Genomic DNA, 15675 nt, shown 5'->3' on the forward strand with positions numbered 1-15675 from the left:
AGAAAAGGTAAAAATTGGACCTGGATGTGAGAGGTGGATGAAATTGTACAGGCAAAGGCAGGAAAAGAAAAGTGTTGGGTGTGTTTGGGGACAGTATACTCTGGAAAATGCTTTCATTTGAATAAAGACGATTTCTAGTTTATGAACAGTGCATTAAAGAATTGCCTTTCACAAATGAAAGACTACTGGAGAGGAGACCCATTATTTCATCAAGACCCCATATTTATAAAGGACTCCTGGAGAGTTCCCTTTCAATTGCATGGTCTCCTCCTCTCTTCAGAGTTGTGATGGGAACTTTATTTTTCTCTGGCTTTCTCTTGTATTCCTTCATCTAGAGTATAGCTTCCTAGTATATTTGAGTACGAAGGCTTCTTTTTGCATTAAAACATTTCATAATTCCTACACAGTAGTAGTTGTACTTTCATTTCTGAAGTCAACAGACAATACTAATTGTACATAAAGATGAACTTTGGGTGTCCTTTACCTCCCCATCTGAAGTCATCAGCCTTTGAGACAGGGACAAAATGGGTCACAGAAGCTAGAACAGGGAGAGTTGCCATTATATTAGGGTAAAAATACATTGTATTTGGTGATTGGGTGAAGGTTTTTGTAGACTTGGAGACCTTTAGCTTCTTTTCAGAATTCTTTTATATATTTAACACTGATGTTAACCACCAGTACTGACAACAAGAATTGCTTTGTTGACAGTATTTTACTTAAAAGCATCGTGGAATTAACTACAAAATAAACTTGTTTTCCATCTGCAAACTCTTTCATGGGAATGAGTTTCTTTAAAAACTGCTTTTACCATTATGATAAGTTGATATACTTTAGAAATAGTATATTAATTTCTCAAATATTGCCTGAACAGAATTAATGCAGATTCCAGAAGTGCTTGATAGGAAAACTACGTAGAGGTTTCTGTATTAGCAGTTTGTTCTAAAATGATGAAGTAAGTACCAAAGTATGCTAACTTTAGATTATTAGAGATAACTCTACATTCATATTTGTGATTTTTCTTTTTTCTTTTCTTTTTTCTTCTTTTACATGCAGTTTCCAGGGAGAGAGACTTTCAAGCAGCTGTCTCAGAGACTCAGGATACCCCTGTCTGTGTCCCTCCGTTGACTGCTGTTTCTGTAAAGCCTCAGGTTGGCTGTACTGAGGATTACTTGCTTTCCAAATTACCATCTGATGGCAAAGACGTACCATTTGTGGTGCCCAGGTTTAAGCTCTCATATGTTCAGCCCAGGGTACCAGGAACTCCTTCACATCTAGAGGAACTCGAAGGTAAAAAAATGACACACAGGATTTAAAAATCAACACATAGCATTTAAATGCTATTGTTTCTGTGATTTTTGCTCTTTTATAACTTGAAAGTTTTAAAATTTTTTTTATGTATAACTTTTTATTTATTTTTTTGTTTTGCTCTTTCTGCAGAGGAGCTTAATGTATAATATTTTTGCAAGGTCCCATTATGAAATCTGATGACAACCAACGCACATTTGTGTGTAGATGTGGCCTTTTAAAAAAAAATTTAAGATCAATTAACATATGGTGTATTGTTAGTTAAAGAGTTTAGTGATTCATCAGTTGCATTTAACACCCAGTGCTCATTCCATCACATGCCCTCCTTAATGCCCATGATCCAATTACCTCATCCCCCCACCCACTTCCCCTCCAGCAACCCTCAGTTTGTTTCCTATGATTAAGTGTCTCTTATGGTTTGTCTCTCTCTCTGGCTTCATCTTTTTTTTTTTCCTTCCCTTGCCCTATGTTCATCTGTTCTGTTTCTTAAATTCCACAGATGAGTGAAATCATAGGAAATTTGTCTTTCTCTGACTGACTTATTTTGCTTAGCATAATACTCTCTAGTTCCATCCACGTCCTTGCAAATGGTAAGATTTCTTTTTTTTTGGAATGACTGAGTAATATTCCATTGTATATGCAACTTCTCAGTCTAAATAGCCACTTGAGGGGCGCCTGGGTGGCTCAGTGGGTTAAAGCCTCTGCCTTCGGCTCAGGTCATGATCCCAGGGTCCTGGGATCGAGCCCCACATCGGGTTCTCTGCTCAGCGGATAGCCTGCTTCCCTCTCTCTCTCTGCCTGCCTCTCTGCCTACTTGTGATCTCTGTCTGTCAAATAAATAAATAAAATCTTTAATAAATAAATAAATAAATAAATAGCCACTTGAATGAGATAGATTCATTGGGTAGATTTTGGCTGATGTTAGAGGCCAGTGGAATAATGATGATAAGAAGAAACAACATGAAATTCTTGTATTTTAAAAATAATTTGCTGGGGCGCCTGGGTGGCTCAGTGGGTTAAAGCCTCTGCCTTCGGCTCAGGTCATGATCTCAGGGTCCTGGGATCGAGCCCCGCATCAGGCTCTCTGCTCAGTGGGGAGCCTGCTTTCCTTCCTCTCTCTCTCTCTGCCTGCCTCTCTGCCTACTTGTGATCTCTGTCAAATAAATAAAATCTAAAAAAAAAAAAAATTTGCTTTAGTCCATTGAAACACTGTCACGATATTTTCCCCCCTCAAAATTTTTTTGTGAAAAATTTCAAACATACAAAGAAGTTGAAAGACTATAACAGTGAATACCCATATATCCCCCACATAGAATTGATCATTAATATTTTACCATACTTTATCATATATCTATCTATCCATTCCTGTATCTGTTATTAATCCTTTATGAGTTGGAGGGGGGTGGAGAACACATTTCACAATAAATTGAAGACACTGATACATTTCCTTCCGAATACTTAAGCATATATATATTTTATCAGAGTTCAGTATGTGTTTACAATTTTCTTCTTTTGATAAACCTTATACAAAATGAACTGCCTCAGTTTTGAGTTTGTTTTTGTTGAGTTTGGACAAATGCATGTAACATTGTAATCCAAACTCCTATCAAAATCTAGAACATTTTTCCAAATATGATTTTCTGCCCCATCCTTTCTTCTCATTCTGGCACTCCAGTTAGCCATATGTTGGACCTTTTTATATTGTTTTATGGGCCTCTGAGACTTCTTTTGCTTGTTGTTCACCATTTCCCCTATCCTTAAGATTGGATATTATTGATTTTCAAGTTCACTGTCTCTTTCCTCTGTCATACATCTGTTAAGACCATCCAGTGAATTTTTATTATTTTAGACATTGTGTTTCTCAGTTGTTGCATTTACATTTGGTTCTTTCTCATATATTTTGTTTCTTTGCTGTGATTTCGTTTTCCTTTTTCATTATCTTAAGCCTATTTTCTTCTATGTCTTTGGGCTTTAATATGTTTCTCTGTTAATTCTAACATCGGAGTCATTTAGGTTTGGATTCTGTGGTTTGTCCTTTTTTTGGGGAATGGGTTACCTTTTCATGTTTCATTGTGTATGGAGTAATTTTGGATTGTATTCTGGGTTTGGGATGTTGTGTCATGGACACTTTAGAATCTATTATATTACTCTGAGGCGAGAGGGTTCCCCCGCCCCCCATTTTTTCTTTCTTTTAACCAGGCAATGAACTTTGTTGGACTATGCTGCAAATTCTTTGTCTTTGATGGCAGCTCTTATCTCACCTTGGTTTTTGTATCCTTAGTTGGAGTCTGTCCCGCATATGTGTGGCTCAGGGATCAGCCAGATGTTTGAGCAGACTTTATTCACAGAATTTGGGGCTTTTTCCTTTCCAAGATACCCACCTTACTTTCTAGCAGCTGTGGTTGCTCTGAACTCTACCCTCTGGTTCTTTAGGCCAGAAAGAGTGTGGATTTTCTTTTGGCATTTTATCTGCCCTGTGCAGCACCAACTTTGGCTTGTGCTAAAGCAGACAGTCATTAAAAACAGGTGGCCATTCCCTTTCTTCCAAGAGTCAGTGCTGTCCTGAATATGCCCTGCTTCTGTTCACTCTCCAGTCCTTTCAGGGTTTTTGTTCATTCTGTTTTTGGTCTACAGTGTACTGTTGTTATCTGCAGGAGACTTGGGTTTGGTAGGAGTGATCCATCTTCCTTCCATCTTTCCTTCCTTCCTTCCTTCCTTCCTCCCTCCCTCCCTTCCTCCCCTCTCCCTTCCTTTCCTCCTTCTTTCTTCAAGGAAAGAGGAACCTCATGCTTGGCCCACCACCTAGTTTTGCACATCAGCAGTGTCTCTCAAAAGCAGTGTTTACAAGCTCTTGGCCATAGCACACCCTGATCATCGGTCTTCCTCTTTCTTTCACACTTTTTAACAGGATTGGGATTAAACTATATAAACAGTTTGGTAATCTGTTTTATTCTTGTCACATCTTGTGAACATGTTTTCATGTTCATTGTTTTTTAATGGCCCTGTAGTATTAAATCTATAGATGTACCATGATTTATTTAATAAATTCTGTATTCTTAAACATTTAGGGTATCTTATGTATTATTTTCATAATCAGAAAATAAGAAATACCTACCTGGCTCTATGTGGTAGTTCTTCTTTTGTCTGTTTTATTAGGTCACTGGAAAACAGATTGCTTTTTGATTTGAATGAATGAAGAAATGGGTTTACACTTAAACTATAGGCTCAGTGAGTATGTGGTAAAGCCATCTGATTTTGATCATACTGGAGAGAAAGATGACTCTATTAGAGTCAAGAAAGTGTTCTTGGTGTCTAACTCTAGAAGTCAGACATGTGCCTGCTGTATGTGTATGTGCCTATGAGTGATGGGCTGACAAGGAAATTTAGAGAGGGTGATAGGGCCGACCACTGTCAGTAATGACTGACATTATATGTCAAGTATTTGAAACGTGTTTTGTTTCATTGCTGTTGCTTACTGCTTTGTAACACACAGATTCTATCACTAACATCTTGCCATGCTTGCTTTGTCACATATCTGTTTACCTTTCCATTAAGAGAATGCATTTTGAATAAATATTAAAATTTTAAATAGATCTTTTGAGAGGTGTAAAGTAAATGTTACTCTATGTTAGTTTTATAGCACTGTGGTTCTGTAAATTGAGAGAAGTTCCTCTTGAACTTTAAAATGATATCACTGTGTACCGTTTGAGGGGAAAATTGGAATTCTGTTAAGGAAAAATGAAATCAGAATATTCTTTTTTAGGTGTAGCCTATAAAGGTAGTGAGTCATCTTTGGTGCTACGACTTGTGACAGTGTATCCTTGTTACCATAAACAGACTTGTGGTAGTGCTTGTGCGCTGAATGACTTAAGGGTTAGCTCCTAAGTTGTACAGGCTCCTCACAAAGCTCTCTGGCATCGTAACTCCCTCTTGGCACCCCTCTGCCTGTGTATTGTGTTGGATTACACACATAGTTATTTGAACTGGGTAAGTGTAAGATCTCACCTCATAACCCCATATTTTATTTTTCTTTTCTGAACTCAGTATGAAGCCACCTGTTTTATGGGTCAGCTTAATTCAGAAAGTATTGGTTTATACTTTGGGTTCCATTTTAAATAGGATGAAGAGGATGAAAAGATGGCAATAATTTAAATACTTGAAAACTTTATTTTATGTCTTTATATTATTTCCAGTATGATTCTGAGCTTTGGAAGGAATTTGATCTACTGGTTTTACCCTTTTTAAATTGGAAATATGCACATGCAGAAAAAAGGAACAAAAGGAACAAAGCAGAAATACATAGTTCTGTAATATATTAAGCAAAATACATGTATGGCCACCACTCAAGTAAACAAATATGTATCACCCCAGTACACAGACGCCTCCCTCTTCCCTCTTTTCTGTCACTCCAGAGTAATCAGGTCCCAGCTGCAACGATTATTGCTTCCTTGCTGCTCTGCCTTTTTTTTTTTTTTTTTCAAACCACCGAAGCACATATCCCTAAATGTCATGGTTTATTTTTTTCTGTGTTCTGACCTTTAGGTAAATGAAATGCCATATTTAGCATAGTCTCCTGTTTATGTGTTCTTTCATTCAACATCATTTTTGCGAGAGTCATTCACGTTGTTGTCAGTAGCTTCAGTTGGTTTTAATATCTGTACAATATATTTATTGTATTTATTAAAAAATAGATTCAGTTTTACCCCAAATGGCATGGTATACAGTCATGTGTCAGTACAGCATACAAAAGTTGCTTTTAGTAATAGGTATAAACTATAATCATTTTTCTGTTGATGGTCATTGTAGGTATAAACTACAGTCCATTTTACTGTTGATGGTCATTGAGTTTTTTCTAATTTTTTGGTCGTGATGGATAATGATGCTTACACACATGCTTGTACGAGTCTCGGGGAGCACACATGCGGACATTTCAGTCGTGTACGTGTCCCAGAACGGCACTGTCATGTCACAGGGTATGCATAGCTCAGCCTTCGTCGAGTTTGCCACACTGTTTTCTGCGGGGATTGCCTCAGTTTATAATTCCCACCAGCCAAGCTTGGTAGTTCACGTTGCGCTCCTCTTGTCCACACTTGCTTTTGTCAGGCTTTTTGATTTTAACCATCCCAGTGAGTCTGGAGTGGAATCTCCTTGGAGTTTTCATTTGCATTTGCCTCGTGACTAATGAAATTGAGCACTCACTCATATTTTTTGGCTATTTGGATAGCCTCTCTTCTGAAGTGCCTGCTGCAGTCCTACAGCCAATTTATACGTGGGCCTTCCTGTCTTTTCCTTACTGATTTGTGGGAATTCCTGATGTATTCTGGCCGTGAGCCCTTTGTTGGTGGTTCTTCTTGTACATGTCTTCTCCCACACTGTGGGTTACCTTTGCACCCTCTTCAATAGTCTAGAAAAATGGAAAATGTCGATTTTAATGTAGTTCAGTGTATTAAAATTTTTTAATGATAAATGCTATGTTCCATTTAAGAAGTTCTTCCCTGCTCTAAGGCTGTGAAAACTGCCTTATACATTTACTTAAGTGTATAAGTTTTATTGGTTTGCCTTTAACATTTAGTTTAGACCCACATCCAATTGAAATTACTGTTTCGTGAATGTTTTAAGTTGGGATGAAGGTTTTTTTTTTAGTATATATCGATATCTAATTGTCTTAGCACCTTTTAGTGATAAGACTGTTCTTTCTGCACCATTTTCCAGTGCCACATTGATTGTAAATCTAATGTCCACAAAATAATGTGTGTCTCTTTCTGTTCTGCTCAGTCTTACTTTATTGTGCCAGTGTTCTGTTCTTAATACCCGGTAGCACAGATTTTTTAATCTTGTTTTTTTCCTTAAAGATTTGTTCTGGTTATCCTAGGACCTTTGTGTTTCCATATAAATATTTTCTAATCACCTTTTTGTTGATTGCTAACTTTAGTGCATTGTGGTTAGAGAACGTTACTCTGTGATTTCAGTCCTTTCAGTGTTATTGAGAATTGTTTTGTGTCCCTCAGCGTGCTGTCAGTTTTTATAAATGTTCTGCATCTTCATCAAAACAATGATTATCTTTTTACTTAATAAAAGGTGTTCTTTGTGTAAGTAGAAAAATAAAAGGAAACTCAGATCACAAAATATAGAATTGTTTATGGGGCAAAGAAAAATGCCAAAAATTTACCAGACTGTCTTGAAAGCCGGGCTCATGGCTGATCCCTGGCAGAAGACTCCATGCAGAGCTCAATAAATATGTGCTGATTTTTTTATATTTCAAACACATGTGATTTGGTATTACTTGAGACAAAAATTTTTTCCCTCTGCCTTGGCTGCATTAGCCGTTAGCTAATAACTCCAAGAAAAGGGTATTATAAAACTTTAGAAACACTTACTTTCAGGATCTGCCAGAGCATCTTTTGGAGATCGAAAGGTAGAACTTTCCAGTTCATCCCAGCATGGACCTGGCTATGACATTTACAACCCGTGCTACAGGTATCCGCACATTTCACCTGATCTGAGCCGGCGCCTTCCTCCTCGTTCAGAAGCAGTGAGACTGTATGGATCAGGTATGAAAACTTTTTTGTGTGTTTTCTCTTTGTGTTTCTCTTTAACAACTGTAGAAATCAAATGAAATCTAAGACCCTAGGAGAGAGGATTCTAATTATCAAAAATAAAAAAATAAGAGAAAAGCAGTCTTCAGAAGTGATATGATAAATGTTATGGCATATCTGTGGTATTCTAGATAATGTGAAAATTGAAGGATTAATGAATTATGTGTATTGGTAGTTCCAATTCCATTTTATTTGTCCTTTTTGAAAAGTTTCATTTTTTTTACTATATCATCTATCCATTCAGAAACTCTACAATAGATATTTATTAGCTTCTTTCTTTCCTGCTCTATTCAGTGAAAATTATAAATTTACAACTCATGATGAGATTACAAACATGAACAAAGAAAACAGAAAATGCCTGCATGATCATAGGACTTTCTTAGTTTAATATTTGAGCGCTATATCAATTTTAGACTTTCATGTGCATATGTGATTCACAAAATTCTGTTTTTCAAGTTTTTAATGGAAGTGGCTATCCCAACAACTGAATTCAGGGTGAGGTGCTGAAAACAAGGCAGAAGTATTTATTTAAATATTTATTTCAGCACTGTTTTAGAACACACGGTTAATGTACTGAGTTCCATTCTTTAAGAATCTTCTAATTTCAGGTGCCAGGCTGGCTCAGTTGTTAAGCAACTGCTTTTGGCTCAGGTCATGATCCCAGGGTCCTGGGATTGAGCCCGGTGTTGGGCTCCCTCTCAGTGGGGAGCCTGCTTCTCCCTCTCTCCCTGCCTGCCACTCCCCACTGCTTGTGCTTGCTCTCTTTCTCTGTCAAATAAATAAAATTTGTAAAAAAAAAAAAGGAATCTTGTTGTTTAGGAGGGAAACTAGAAATATAAACTAGAAATATAGGAACACATGGAATTCAATATATTTTTTTTAATGTACTAAATGCTCATTATGTTGTTGAATTGCATTTAGCACAGAAGACCTACATTCTCTTAGAGTGTTCCTATGGAATGAAGAATTGTAATGTAAACAAAAAGAATGAGTTTTTCCTGCTTGATATTTGATGTGGTTGTGAAAATGTGTTGTTTGATTTATGTTGGTTTCTGTTTGAACCAAAGTAAAATAATTGAAAAAAAATTTAGACTTTAGTAGAAGACTTTGTCTCTTCAATAGATTGCATTAATATTCATGATGCACTCCTATAGAGATTTAGTTCATAGTAATTAAGTAAAATTCCAATGTTTTTTCTTCTTTGATAAAAAGAAAATTTTCCATGTTTCTTTGTAGTTTGTGATTTAAGGACCAGCAAACTTCCTAGTTCCCCCGGGCTAAGCAAGTCTATGTTTGATCTTACAAGTTCATCTCAGCGGTTCATGCAGGTGAATTATTAATATAAATTGTATAGGATAACTTACTTTCAAGCTAAAAAATTGAGGAATGTGTGAATTACATTAGAAACAACATGTAAAAACCTTTTGTAGATAAATCTGTGGTAATATCTGAAGAATAAATACTTAACATTTTCCACGTGCAATTTTTCACATTTTTCAGCTGACTATTAAAAGGCATTTTTTTTTCTTTTTCTTTTTTTAAATGAACCTTACCTTTCTCAGTTGGTATGCACTCAGGTAATCTTGAAGGCATTTGGAATTTAGAAAAGATATGATTAGAAGTGCTTATTGATTGAACCTTCCTTATTGAATCAGCTACCTACTTAGTAAAAATTAGTATTTCTATTGAGATATAGGATTTTAATTACTCATTAATATTAACACAGCATCCTCCTATTTTTGAAATAGAATAATTTTTTGATGTTTAAAGTTTCTTATAAAAGCATAAGTAAGTTGTGATTATTAAAAATTACAAAATAGAGTTAAGCAAAGTAAAAAGACAAATCACCTATATTCCTATAACTGAGAATAAAAGCACATGAAAATACTGTTCTAGATACTTGAGGGTTTTTTTCCATGTGAGTGTATATACATGTATTTTATTAAAATGGAAGTGTATTCTAAATAATCCTTCGGAATTGTCAGTAGAGTTAGTTTCTCGCAGAATTACTTCTGCAGAGCACCAGCCCTTGAATGTGTATCAGAATAGGTCGGCGAGCTTGTTAAAATTCTGGCAGCCCATTATACCCCCAGAGCTTTTGATTCCATAGCTCTGCACTGGGGGCTTCAGTTTGTCTTTCCAGGAAGTTCCCCGGTGATGTTGATCTTGCTGGTTCAGAGGGACCACGCTTTAATGACTGCTACATAGCAGGTTTTTAAGTAACAGGGCACTTCCAAATGTATTCTAATTTTTACTGGTACTTTCAAGTAGGAAACAATAAGCAGTAACCTCTTTTTCCTTATTATAAAACCAAACTCCAAACAGCAAAGGCTTTCTGCGTGTGTGATTAAGTAAGCTATTGAAGATTTTCCTGGTAACATAGAAAGCTTTTTTTCTCTTTACCATCTAAAAGAGGATATTCTGACCAGTAGCACTGTCAACATGGTTAGCATGCAGTTTGATACCAGAGTGGGTGTTGGGGGTTAAGTTTCAGAATCTTTAAAGTTTGATGTGCGATATCAGACTCAAGAACAATTTTTATCTCTAGAGACATGATTCCTGGTCCAGCATGCCTAGCACTTCTTCTTCAAGGAAAAATTCCCAGGGCAGTAACAGAAGCCTGGGTAAGGAATAAAGTGCCTTCTTCTTATATTCTTTTTTAAAGGAAATTATTTCTACCTAATAGTAATTTGAATATATATATGGTAGGGTAAAAAAGAAAACTTCTAGATGGTTATATCTGTTATCTGCATATGAATACTCGGATCAGGTAGCCCATTTTAGGGTTCAGGCACGAAAACATCTTTAAAAAACACAAAGCAGTGACATGCCTTTTGTTTATTTTGAAGTATTGTAGTGCAGAAACTTCCAGAAGCATCCAGGATTAAAGCCATGTCAGTGTCATTTGGGAATGTGTATCTTAGTTTTAACATAAATCACTCAGGCTGTATTTAAGTTTTCAAGCCAATGTACTTCTTATAGAAGAAGGTGTTCCCCTAGCACTCCAATAGTAACACTGAAGTGAGATTTTTGTCTTAATAAAGTGGCAACTTAAAAAAAAAAGGCAATTTTCAGTTGTGCTCTTAAAATTAGATTGTGTCAAAGCATAATTGGATTAGAAGGATTGCATAGCATTTCAAATGTCCTTGTCCTTTTACAATTCAGATACAATTACTCTGTCAGGAGATGAAAGAGATTTTGGGAGATTGAATGTGAAAGTGTTTTATAATTCTTCAGTAGAGCAGATCTGGATCACAGTTTTGCAGGTAAGTTAATTTAGCAAATACGAACTTTTCTGACAAAATTGAATGTTTTCATTATAAACATCTGTTGCTCTCTCTGGGTAACGGTCAATACCTTCTTTGGAATTTAGGATTTTGTAGTATTCTGCAGAAAACAGTATTTTAAAAAGACTCTAAAGAAACTAAATCTGTAGGTCTGATGGAATTGTGGTTTTTGACCTCAAGAAGGAAATTGATATGCTGTCTGGAACATTAAATGTCAATTTTAATGTCAAATTTAATGTAGATGAAACAAAAGGTCTCAGTACACTAACGTTTACTTTTATGGCTTGTATTTAAGTCATTAACTCAAGAAATACATCAAATATTTGTATTGTTACGGTTCTTTGTAAAATTCAAACTGTATTTTTAATTTTTTTAGTGCAGAGATTTAAGTTGGCCTTCTAATTGTGGAGACACTCCTACTATTTCTATAAAAGGAACACTGACATTGCCCAAACCCGTGCATTTCAAATCTTCAGCAAAGGATGGCTCTCATGTAAGTGGCTGTTTGTGTTTGGATTTATTTTTATTTATTTATTTATTTATTTATTTATTTTTCATATTTGTCACTTTAAACTATGTAAAGAATTGGAATGAGAAAGTGTTTTGTTTTGGGGAAATTGCAAACTACATATTCATTGCTTTTTAAAGACAATTTTGTGCTTCAAAAATACTTGATATTTCATTGTCCAACGTTGCATTTAAAAAGAAAATCTTTTTATTTTATTTTTATTTAAATTTATTTTATTTATTTAAAATATTTTCTTTTTATTTTATTTCATTATCCAAGTTGCATTTAAAAAGAAAACCTTAATCACTGAAGTATATACAAAATGAACGATATCTAAGGAGACTACTTTTCTTGTATAAAAGGAAAATGTCTATATTTTCGTTTTCTTTCCTCCTAGCCCATTTTGGCTTTGAAGAATAATTGCATGATTGTGATAAATTCCTTTCTGAGTATTTCCAGTTATTATACTCGGAGGACTTATCTCGAATTTGGATTTAGATTTAGATTTAGATTTTAGATTTCCCATTAGTTTAAATATATCTTCATTTTTGTCTTTTCATATATGAAGGTTAGTGTTTTTCCATGCAAATGAAAGATGTTTTCTGTAAGGACATATGATTTAAAAATAAGGTAATTCAAATAACTAATAATCATGAAAAAAATTTATTCTCACTAGTAGTTATAGAAATTCAAATTTAAATTCCATATTGCTCTCTTTCTTTCTTTGCTTATTAAAATTAGGAAAAAATTTATAATTACTCTAGAACATAGAACTTTCTGGAAATTATTTTGACAAAACACATCAAAGTCTTGAAATATTTATACACCTTACATAGTAATTCTACTTGGGATGTGTTCCATGGAAATAGTTTAAAATGTCAATAAAAAAATATATAAAGTATTCTTAGCAGTTTTGTTCATGGGGAATAATTGGAAACCAACTAAATGTCTTATATAGGGGAACGGTTGAGAAAGTTCATGGAATCTATACCAGGGGCATTATAGTTTCTGTGGGTTGCTATAACAAAGTACCACAAATTGGGTGGCTTAGAACAACAGAGTTTTCTCTCTCACAGTTTTGGAGAAAGTCGGAAATCAAGGTGTCAGCAGTGAGGGAGAATCTGTTCCATGCTGCTCTCCTAGCTTCTGGTAATGGTCAGCAGTCTTTGGCATTCCTTGGCTTAACTCTGCTTCCATTTTCACGTGCCGTTTTCCATCTGTCACTGTGTCTCCACTGTGACCTCACCTTAGCATCACCATTTACATCTGCAAGGACCCTGTTTCCGAGTAAGGTCACGTTCTGAGTTACTGGACATGAGGGCTTCAGCATATCTTTTTTGGGGCCGAAGTTAGACCATAACACCATGTGATAGAATACTAGGCAGCTATAAAAGATAATATTTAGGAAGAGGTTTTTTTTTTAAGTGTGTTTTTTTTAGATTTTATTTATTTGACAGAGAGAGAGATCACAAGTAGGCAGAGAGGCAGGCAGAGAGAGAGGGGGAAGCAGGCTCCCCGCAGAGCAGGAAGCCCAACACGGGGCTCAATCCCAGGACCCTGGGATCATGACCTGAGCTGAAGGCAGAGGCTTTAACCCACTGAGCTACCCAGGTGCCCCTTAGGGAGAGTTTTTAGGGACATGGAAAAATGTTCTTAGTAAGTAAAAAGGTAGTAATCAAAATTGATGTACATGTGTTAGTATCTCACTTTATGAAAATATGCATTATAGAAGGTCAAGATGGAAATAAATCTTAACTCTGGTTATAATGCTGACATTCAAGATGAATCCTTCCTGAATTAAATAAGAAAGGTTTCACTTTTGATTGCCAAATAAAACCAAGTTAAGTTAGGAAAAGTTGGGGAAAATTGTTCTCATATTGAAACTTGCACAGAATCTTTTAAAATTATTATTATTGATCAACTTATTGACCTGTATTGTAGTAGACCAGCACACATGGCTTATGTGTAAGCTCATTGCATCTCCGTTTAAGAACACTTGGTGTACACTGCATTGTTGGTGTGATCCTGAGACTGAGAGAAAAAGAGAGCTCTGGTGGTTGGGAGCTCTCAAACACAATTCTGACTATACAGATATAAACAATTACAATAAAAGTCAAAATGTGGCCACAGTATCTAAAATATTGATGTTAGTTGCCCAGATATCTTGTCTTTTCAAAAGGCAAAAAAAAAAAAAAGTTCTTTTCAAAAGAATGCGGTAAAGAGAAGAAGGAAGTGTAGAGCAAAATCAGTCCGGTGTTAAGAAGATGTGAGCCCATGGTAAGCTGAGGCTTTTAAAACGTTAGGAATAATGAAAAGCATATTGGAAAATACTCTGAGCATGGAAAACACTGACTTGCTGACTGGGGTGGATGCTTATGAGAAAAGATAGCACTTTCCAAGGAGACTGATTTCCAGATTAGAAAGGGTGAAGCAAACATCACCAAAGGAGAAATCGAAGCCCAAGATAGGTGGGAAGAATGTTAGACAAAGAATAGAAATAATTCAAGTCTCTTAATGTGAACGGTTAGATTTGGGGTACTTATGAGAGAGCACACATGAGATTCTTGAACTGCTTATTAACTGTTGAAAAATTGTGGTGAATAGCAGGAAAGATACCCCAGAACCAAAGATGGAAAACAACCCAATTTTCAAAAAGTAGAAAAGCTATATTCTGCTAAACTTGGTGTTGATACTGACCTGAGTTCCTTCGTAATTAAAAGGATGATTTGTGAAATTAAGGAAGGCAGTATTCAGGATAAATTCTGGAAAAATAATTAATGGCCATTGTCATCTTAAGTTACATTGAAAAATATTTTTTGTTGTAAAAAAAATTACATCTTCCTTTCCTAAATTATAAAATGTTATTTTCATTTCTTTTGTATCAGCATATCTTTTTTTTTCAGTCCTTTTATCTACATATTTTAAAAATTATTTTCTTGTGGGTTTTTTTTTTAGATTATCGAATTTATGGAAACTTTTGTTTTTGCTATTAAACTCCAAAGTCTACAAACTGTAAGGCTTGTATTTAAGATTCAAACCCAGACTCCCAGGAAGAAAACCATCGGAGAATGCTCACTCTCGCTCAGAACTCTCAGCACACAGGAGATGGAATACTCTTTGGATATAATGCCACCTTCAAAAATTTCTGTAAGTGATAGTGGTATGTAATGTTGAAAGTATTTTATACTTTTAGAACTATTTTGTGGGTGAGTTTTGGTTGGAGTGTAAATTGAACGCTCTAGAATATACTAGAGGATCAGGAAGGCTGTCAAGAAGAATTAGTAATAATAATAATGATGATGTCATTGTTAAACAATACTTTTAAAGTAATTGATAAAAGGTTGTTTTATCAAGTAATTGATAAAAGGTAACAGATACCCTTTACCTTCTCTGTTGAAAAATAACCTTAGGGTTACCTTCTCCTAGTACATTTTATATAAATGTTTCATACGTCACGGAAAATAATCCTGAAGTTAGTAGCTGATAACTTAGAAAGAGCAAGAAAGAATCGTAAACTCCAAACTCAGAGGTTGCCTTAAAAGATTAGGAAGGTGGTTTTAATTATGAGTAAGCTAAATATCTGTCCATAAGTTGGGTAAAATGGAGGTTCTTACGGCTGGGGTGTTGCTTGTTTGTTTGTTTGTTAGTTTGTTTGTTTTGGTAAATAACTTGATTATCTGTACTGCTTCTTGATTTTTGAGACCTGATTTTAATTCTCCCAACTAGCCAGCTGGAAATTGTTTAGATATCCCTAATAATCTAATTCTGCATCTTCTGTGTCAGGATAACAGTTATAGAAATCAGTCATAAGCTTCTGTAAGGTCAAGCCTATATGTGATTTTAAGTTCATATGGGATTTATATTTTACCTGCCTTCAAAAATATTTAATGTGACTTGAAGTGATTCTTAACCCTGGCTACACATTAGAATCACCTGGGGAGCTTGACAAACATGCCCACACCTTGACTAGAATTTTGTG

At 35.4% G+C, this 15675-nt stretch overlaps 1 protein-coding gene across 1 annotated transcript in view; it reads left to right on the forward strand.

Moving 5' to 3' along the window:
• Window positions 1–15675, forward strand: part of TC2N (tandem C2 domains, nuclear) — a 38650-nt gene that overhangs the window by 13920 nt on the left and 9055 nt on the right. Inside the window, exons 3-9 of the mRNA XM_080809434.1 lie at window positions 1054–1287; window positions 7689–7856; window positions 9138–9229; window positions 10450–10525; window positions 11067–11167; window positions 11565–11681; window positions 14652–14843. Coding sequence (XP_080665560.1) covers window positions 1054–1287; window positions 7689–7856; window positions 9138–9229; window positions 10450–10525; window positions 11067–11167; window positions 11565–11681; window positions 14652–14843 — 980 coding nt within the window. The remainder of the gene's footprint in view (window positions 1–1053; window positions 1288–7688; window positions 7857–9137; window positions 9230–10449; window positions 10526–11066; window positions 11168–11564; window positions 11682–14651; window positions 14844–15675) is intronic.

Source organism: Martes martes (assembly GCF_963455335.1).
Source record: "Martes martes genome assembly, chromosome: 7".
NCBI lineage: Eukaryota > Metazoa > Chordata > Mammalia > Carnivora > Mustelidae > Martes > Martes martes.